We start from the raw sequence: 8,450 nt of genomic DNA, 5'->3' as shown, positions 1-8,450 counted from the left end.
GCCATTCACCAACCATCCACTGCTCCATTCATCTGGACCATCCAGGGCTGCACAGCACTCATCAGTAAACAAGACTGTTTGAAAATTAGTCTTCATGTATTTCTGAGCCCAGTGCAACCGTTTCTGCTTGTGAGCATTGTTTAGGGGTGGCCGAATAATAGGTTTATGCACAACTGCAAACCTTTGGAGGATCCTACACCTTGAGGTTCGCGGGACTCCAGCGACACCAGCGGCTTCAAATATCTGTCTGCTGCTTTGTAATGGCATTTTAGCAGCTGCTCTCCTAATCCAATGAATTTGTCTGGCAGAAATCTTCCTCATTATGCCTTTATTTGCACAAACCCGTCTGTGCTCTGAATCAGCCACAAAACTCTTGACAGTAAGGCAAGGCAAGGCAAATTTATTTATATAGCACAATTCAAACACAAGGCCACTCAAAGTGCTTTACAGGGGCAAGATTAAAATACATAAAACACATTAGAAGACATTTAAAAGCGAATGAAAAGAAGTAAAACATTTAAATTAAATAAAAAGTACAGGTTAAATTGGAAACAGAAAAGTCTTCAGACTCGATTCAGTACGATGATCACACTTAATTTTCCGTGAAATATCTAATGTTTTCATACCTTGTCCAAGGTATTGCACTATTTGACGCTTTTCGGCAGCAGAGAGATCCTTTTTCTTTCCCATATTGCTTGAAACATGTGGCCTGCTTAATAATTTGGAACGTACTTCTTAAGTAGATTTCCTTTGATTGGGCTCACATGGCAAACTAATTATCACAGGTGTATGAGATTGATTTCAATGATCCAAGGCATCCTGAGACACAATATCATACATGAGTTTAATTGAAAAACAAAACATTGAATGTTTATGACACTTTAATCCAATTTGCATAATAATTTGGAACATGGTGTATATGGTGGCACCGTGTTTATGTGGTTGGTGGCAAAAGTAGTAAATGCATAGTGGATGTTCACTTAGGTGGATAGCTATTGGGTATTCACAGGGCATGTTCCTGTAGTGTAACTGTATATTTACAAAGGTTATTGAAAAATCCTTTCAATGTTAAACTAATATTCTTCTGTCCTCCACTGCAGTGGTATGCATTTCTCTCCCTGCACCTTCCAACGTCTCCATCTCTTCCTTCAACATGGAGCATACGCTCAGCTTCCTGCCTGGCCTGCAGAGCCCACCAGACACACAATTCACAGTTCAAGTCCTCCGCCTCAGGTATTGAGTAGGCAGGCACCAGGGTGGAAGGAGCTGATAGAAGACAGTGAAGCTAATTAAGGAGCAATCCTATTGAGCTACCGGAGACAAACACGCACTGATTACTGATACTTCTGATGTGCAACTTCTGAAACAGTGTTTAATTTGTGTTAGTGAAGCAAGTCTAAACCCTGTGAGCAGGCACTTTCCATTTCAAGTAACTGCACTTGAAGCAGTGTCATAACAAGTTTGACTTTCCTTGTATCAGGATAACGCACACTGTGGTAATATGTGAAATGACACATTATTCTGAACAGTTGTCTTTAGCTCTCATATCTCTTTATCTGTCTGCCTTTTCTTTCACGTTGGAGGAAGAACTCCTGGAGCCCAGTGGCTGGTTGTTTGGAGCTAATGGCAGGACAGACCTGTAACCTAACTAGAGCGTTCTCCGATCCATTCGACCACTACCAAGCCCGTGTCCAGGCCTTCACACACACTCACACATCCAACTGGACTGTGTCCGGGGGCTTCCAGCCTCTGTCTGACAGTGAGACACCACATGATGAAGTTACACCCATGTAGCAGGGAGGTAGAACTAAAGAGATCTTGTTAGTTGAACTTGGCAACAGTGGCTGGGACCAAATATCCACATTTTCTAAGCGTAAAGCAAATGATGGAAAACTTAAATCGGAAGGATAGAATTCTTCCATATATACAGAGGATATTCAGTGTACAGTCCCGGACAAAAGTCTTGTCACTTATCAATTTTGTAGAAACAACAGCTTATAAACTCACTTTTAATTAATCCGTTGGTTTTAAAAAATGGCTCATATGAAAGCTAAAACCCTCCAAAATTATGTTTAATATACTAAAATAAATTTGCTTCACTGCAGAAATATTGATAATTTAATGAACACAGAAAAGTCAGATTTTGGCAAGACAAAAGTGTTGTCGCCTACAGAGAGTAATGTGAAAATTGAACAAATAATTTACTTCAGATACAAAAATATGTTGCATAACATCACTTCCATGAGCTTGAAGGACTGCATCCATGCGGTTCGACAATGATTCATACAATTTATTGATGAAATCATCAGGAATAGCAAAGAAAGCAGTCTTGCATGCCTCCCAGAGTTCATCAAGATTCTTTGGTTTGGTCTTCCATGCTTCCTCTTTCATTCTACCCCAGACATGCTCAATGATGTTCATGTCTGGTGACTGGGCTGGCCAGTCCTGGTGCACCTTGATCTTCTTTGCCTTGAGGAACTTTGATGTAGATATTGAAGTCATACAAGATATTAAATATGGATCTCACAGCACCACTACTTAATTCACTGATGTTATGCAACATATTTTTGTATTTGAAGTAAATTATTTGTTAAATTTTTACATTACTCTCTGTAGGCGACAACTTTTGTCTTGCCAAAATCTGACCTTCCTGTATTCAATATTTCTTCAATGAAGCAAATTTATTTGAGTATATTAAACATAATTTGGGAGGGTTTTAGTTTTCATATGAGCCATTTTTTTAAACCAATGGATTAATTAAAAGTCAGTTTATCAGCTGTTGTTTCTACAAAATTGATAAGTGACAAGACTTTTGTCCGGGACTGTACTTGGTACCCATTTGTTTTCTTTCGTTCAACTTCAGATGTTGAAAATGAAGTGGCAATGGCAGCCATCTTTGCTCCAGTTTTTTAAATTATAAGACAATGTCTGACAATGAAGCTGTTCCCAGCAGACTGACAGTGGGTTGTCCGGGACTGTACTTGGTACCCATTTGTTTTCTTTCGTTCAACTTCAGATGTTGAAAATGAAGTGGCAATGGCAGCCATCTTTGCTCCAGTTTTTTAAATTATAAGACAATGTCTGACAATGAAGCTGTTCCCAGCAGACTGACAGTGGGTTGCTTCCTCCCCATAGCGCTGCTTGGACCTCCGGACGTGTCTGTGTCCGGCTGTGGGGACTGTTTGCTCCTGCAGCTCATTGGGCTCCAGCAGCACCAGCTCTACACAGAGCTGGTCTTCCACGTGCAGAGGACCAGGGATGGTGCACAGGTATGTGTTTGCCTTAAAGCGCCACTAATCAATGTCTTTCTATTCATAATGGATCATTAACCTTTTTATTTTTTAAGGGGTAAATTCCTTTTATTGTTTTTGTTTTATGGCACACAACGTACTCTTTTATATATTTATGTATACTGTTATACATATACAGTATAATGTACTGTGTTTCCAGCAGGAGGAAACTAATACATATCTTGTCATTAATGATCTTAACATGGATTTGTAGAACTTTACAGATTCCTTAATTAGTCAGTTTGTGAATTAGCAGAAATTGTCATAAGCTTTTGTTATAATTACCGACTAGAATCTAGTTGTTCTCTTGACTAACCATTTATCTAGTCACTAGATAAATATTTAAACTGTAGGATTTTTCAACATACACTCAACAAAAATATAAACGCAACACTTTTGTTTTTGCTCCCATTTTTCATGAGATGGACTTAAAGATCTAAAATTCTTTCCAGATACACAATTGTACCATTTCTCTCAAATATTGTTCACAAATCTGTCTAAATGTGTGATAGTGAGCACTTCTGCTTTGCTGAGATAATCCATCCCACCTCACAGGTGTGCCACATCAAGATGCTGATCTGACATCATGATTAGTGCACAGGTGTGCCTTAGACTGTCCACAATAAAAGGCCACCCTGAAATGTGCAGTTTTGTCTCACAGCAAAATGCCACAGATGCCACAAGCATTGAGGGAGCGTGCAATTGGCATGCTGACAGCAGGAATGTCAACCAGATCTGTTGCTCGTGCATTGAATGTTCATTTCTCCACCATAAGGCCGTGTCCACCAAAAGCATTTTTAAAAGGCGGAGCGCTCCGTGCGCTGCTTTCAACGCGTTTGTGCGCGCCGCGCAAAAAAGGCGCACGGAGCGTTTTTCGTTTACGTCATACGCGTCATCGCTTGTATCCATAGATATACAGCTTCTATCTGTTGGCTCCATCATCTGACACCTGACACAAAAATTTAGCCTACGAGAAAATGAATGCAAGATTGCTGGCACTTCTTGCCGTGGCAGCGGAGTTTGCGGACCCCCCTGCGCCTGTCGTGGTTGCCCGGAGGAGAGTGTGGGTCCACAGCATTAATCGTGGCAGGAGGCAGTACGGGGAGTACCACCGGCTGTGTCAAGAGCTCCGCCTGGACGAGGATCGCTTCGAAGAGTATTTCCTACTGAACCGGCAACAGTTTGAAGGAGTGTTAAAATGTATTGGGCCGACCATCGCCAAGATTAACACCAATTATAGGGAGAGCATCAGTCCCGCCCAACGGCTGTGCATTTGTCTGAGGTGAGTAGCATAAACTGAAATGTGTCTTTGTAAATAAACACAACAGTTGGTATTTAACGTTATTTAACGTTAGGTCTATATTGTTTAGACATAAACAGGAGTTGAGTCAACTAAATAGCGAGTTGAATAGCAAATGGGACAATGCGATATCTGAGTGTGTATTTGTAACAAGAGCAAGAAACACTGAACGTGTCCTATTGCTCACAGACAATCGTATATTGTTCCTGAAAGTCACAGAGTGATTGGATAAAACTATAATTTTGACCTGTGCAGGTGAGCTCACTCATCTGGTCTTGTACCAATACGCCACCCAGTGTTCAAAAATAATTACTACAACCCAATCTTATTGTATAGACTGTAAACACAGACACTTTATTTTGGCAACATTGTGACATATGCAGATCCATACACACACAATGCTTTACATGTCTTTTGTCATATGGATAATTTAAACGGTTTGCCTTCTTATTAATTCAATAAATTAAATGTAGGCTATTTTCATATTTAATTAATAAGAAGGCAAACCTTTATTAGCAACTGTGCAGTTCTTTTTTGTTTTCTAATTAACTGAAGATAATGTAGGCTATCTTTGTTTATGTTGCAGGTACCTGTCAACTGGAGACTCGTACAGGTCCATAGCCTTCAGCTACAGGGTGGGGTTCTGCACTGTGGCGAGGATTGTGAAAAGTGTGTGTGAGGCCATATGGCAGTGTATGGTCTCCACATACATGCCTGTGCCAGGGGCAGAGGACTGGAGGAAGATAGCAGGGGACTTTGAGAAGCTGGCGGACTTCCCCAACTGCCTCGGCGCCATAGACGGCAAACATGTCGTCATCCAGGCCCCACCGTCTACTGGCAGCCAGTACTTCAATTATAAGGGGGCATTCTCCATCGTCCTTCTGGCGGTGGTGGATGCCCGCTATAGATTCAGGGTCGTAGATGTGGGGGCCTACGGCAGGAGCAGTGATGGAGGCACGCTCGCGTCTTCGGCCTTTGGCACTGCTCTGCGGCTGGGGAACCTGGACCTTCCAGCTGATCGACCCCTACCTGGAGCAGACCATCTGGGACCCCAGCCGCATGTATTCATTGGGGATGAGGCTTTTCCTCTGCGGAGGAACCTCCTGCGGCCCTACCCTGGCCAAAACCTGGGGGGAGAGCGGAGGATCTATAACTTTCGGCTGTCCCATGCCCGGAGGATTGTGGAGTGCGCCTTTGGCATCCTCGCCAACCAGTGGAGGCTCTACAGGAGGGTTCTCGGCGTGTCTCCAGAAGTGGCAGAGAGCGCCGTGAAAGCCACCTGTATCCTCCACAACTACATGCGTTGGGATGGTGAGGGAGAGGATGGCCCCCGCTCTCCAACTGTGCCATCACAGGGTGCAGTGCAGAGCATCCCCAGGGTCGGCAGCAACAACGCCTCCAGGGAAGCGGTCGCAGTGAGGGAGACCTTCAGCAGCTATTTTTCATCTCTGCCTGGTCGAGTGACTTGGCAGGATGGAATTTAGTTCATAATTTTTTCATATATTTAAATCAAAAAAGGCGAAAAACCAAAACTAATAATTACATTTCTTAAATCAATCTAACATTCATGTTGTATGCTGTATTACTTCTGAAGACAAAAATACACCTTCATCATCATCAGAGCATTCATTATGTATCTACTACCTAATGTAATGAAAACAAAACAACATTGTCTTAGCATTAATATGTTTAATTAACAGATCTGTTAAAAAATTATTCCAAGATATTATGTACACATTTGAAACATTTCTTATAGTTTATACTAAATCTAAATAGAAAATGATTCCAAGATATTATGTACACATTTAAATAATTGTTATAGCTTATACTAAATCTAAATAGAAAATGATTCAAACATATTATGTACACATTTAAATAATTGTTATAGCTTATACTAAATCTAAATAGAAAATGATTCAAAAATATTATGTACACATTTAAAGAATTGTTATAGCGTATACTAAATCTAAATAGAAAATGATTCAAAAATATTATTTACACATTTAAAAAAATCTTAAAACTAAATCTAAATAGAAAATGATTCAAAAATATTATTTACACATTTAAAAAAATCTTAAAACTAAATCTAAATAAAAAATTATTCCAAATCACTCTCCAAACTCCACATCATACAGGACCTGCTGCATCCTCATGCGCGCCTGTGCCTTTTTCTGGTGCGACAGCCTCCTCAATGATGGCACGAGGCTGAGCATAAAATGCTCATCCTCGTCCAGAGCCACTACATTCTCCTTTTCCTTTTGTATTGAGGACATTATTGACTTTTGGAACGCAGACAGCGGCTGCTCCAGCCGTCTCCTCCGTGGTGGTGGAGGTGCAGGAAGCTGCGGTGTGACCAGAGCCAGAGAGGTGTCCACAGCGGACTGTGAGAGGCTGGGAGAGGGAGGAGATATCTCCTCTTCATTTTAGCCACCACCTGTGAAAGAAAGCATACATTTGTTTGTTTAAAATGTGCAAATTAAAATGGTGAATTCTTATAAATATCTCTGCATCTGGCTTCACCTAACAAAAACCTTAAGGGAAAAGTAGATTTGTATACAGAAACAAGTCTTGTTTTTCAATCTTGAACAGGAAGACTTTACTTAGATGTGTTATAAATGCATGCCTCATCTTCTAATTTAAAAATACTTGAATAGAAAAAGAGGTCTTGCTCTCAATTGCCTTCCCTGAAAAAAATAAAGGTTAAATAAAAGGAATCTTATATGATGTGTCTGTTTACAAATTTTAATAGGGTAATTACATCATCATATCGTCATTCCTTTAGCACAAGCTCAGTCTTATTCACAGCCAAGACACTAGTATGTTAGGGTATGTTTTTAGCACATGTTTTAGGCTACTAGCTTTTGTTATAGGCCTACCAGTAGCCTACCTCTCGTTGGGGGGACATCATAGGCGCTAGCAGGGCCAAGATGTCCGGTGCTATTTCCTGGCTAACCTCTCGTTGGGGGGACATTTCCTGGCTATCCTGGCTATCTCCCTGCTTCTCTGAAACCATATTACTTGTCGTGGCCCTCTCATTTACATGGCGCTCCAGGAAGCCCATGATTACCATGTACTTCCAACTCTTAAAAGAGGTGGCACCGGCCCCACTTTTCTTCCTGTCTCTCTCTGCCCTCCTCTCCTTCAAGTATTTGTCCTGCAAGTACTTCCACTTCTTGCGGGACACTTCAGCTGTTGATACAGATTATGTCTCTACAATTAGCAATTCACACAACCTACAAGGTTATTATCAAGCCTACCTATCAGTAACGTTAATGCTAACTGAAATTTTAGTTAGCTTACTTGACTACCGTAGTTTGTAAACACAAGAGCAAGTAAACGGGTGGCAGTTTGTACCTAACGGCTAATAGTTAAATGCGATAATATCATTAATAAACATGATAATAATATAAATAATTAATGAATAATTCTCACCTGTAACGCCCAGCACAGCTGAAATGTCCCGCCAGGCCTGGTTCCGTTTTGTTTGGTCGTGATAGGACTTCAAAGTGAGGTCGTACAGGACCGGACACTCACTGACAGCTGTGATTAGACTTTCGTTCGACATGTTTCAGTTTGTTTCAGTTTGTGTTTTGTTGATACTTTGAGCCTCGCCTCCTCCTCGATTTTGATTGGTCGTTCGAAAAAAAGCGCCGATGACGTGGAGCGCTTTTCTTCAAAAGTTCAACTGTTTTTAACTGGGGGCGCGCGGCTAGAAGCGCGAGGCGCGCGGAGCGTTTAACCGCCCCGGGCGGCTTTTTAAAAGGCGCGCCGCATGCGCGTCCTGCAGAATGCATTGCAGACAGGCGCTCCGCCTTTTAAAAACGCGTTTGGTGGACACGGCCCCTAAGCCTTCTCCAGCA

The 8,450-nt window shown here is 41.5% G+C and overlaps 1 protein-coding gene across 1 annotated transcript in view; it reads left to right on the top strand.

Annotated features, from left to right (window-relative positions):
* Nucleotides 1-1,153: 1,153 nt before the first annotated feature.
* Nucleotides 1,154-8,450, top strand: part of LOC307258400 (interferon alpha/beta receptor 2-like) — a gene marked incomplete at both ends in the record, with an annotated part of 55,410 nt that continues 48,113 nt past the window's right edge. Inside the window, 4 exons of the mRNA XM_080037922.1 lie at nucleotides 1,154-1,233; nucleotides 1,387-1,405; nucleotides 1,540-1,759; nucleotides 3,136-3,269. Coding sequence (XP_079894048.1) covers nucleotides 1,154-1,233; nucleotides 1,387-1,405; nucleotides 1,540-1,759; nucleotides 3,136-3,269 — 453 coding nt within the window. The remainder of the gene's footprint in view (nucleotides 1,234-1,386; nucleotides 1,406-1,539; nucleotides 1,760-3,135; nucleotides 3,270-8,450) is intronic.

The sequence above is a fragment of the Ammodytes marinus genome (genome assembly GCF_949987685.1).
Source record: "Ammodytes marinus genome assembly, chromosome: 12".
Taxonomy (NCBI): domain Eukaryota; kingdom Metazoa; phylum Chordata; class Actinopteri; order Uranoscopiformes; family Ammodytidae; genus Ammodytes; species Ammodytes marinus.
The sequence above is the reverse complement of the archived record's forward strand: the minus strand, read 5'-3'. Positions and strand labels throughout refer to the sequence as shown.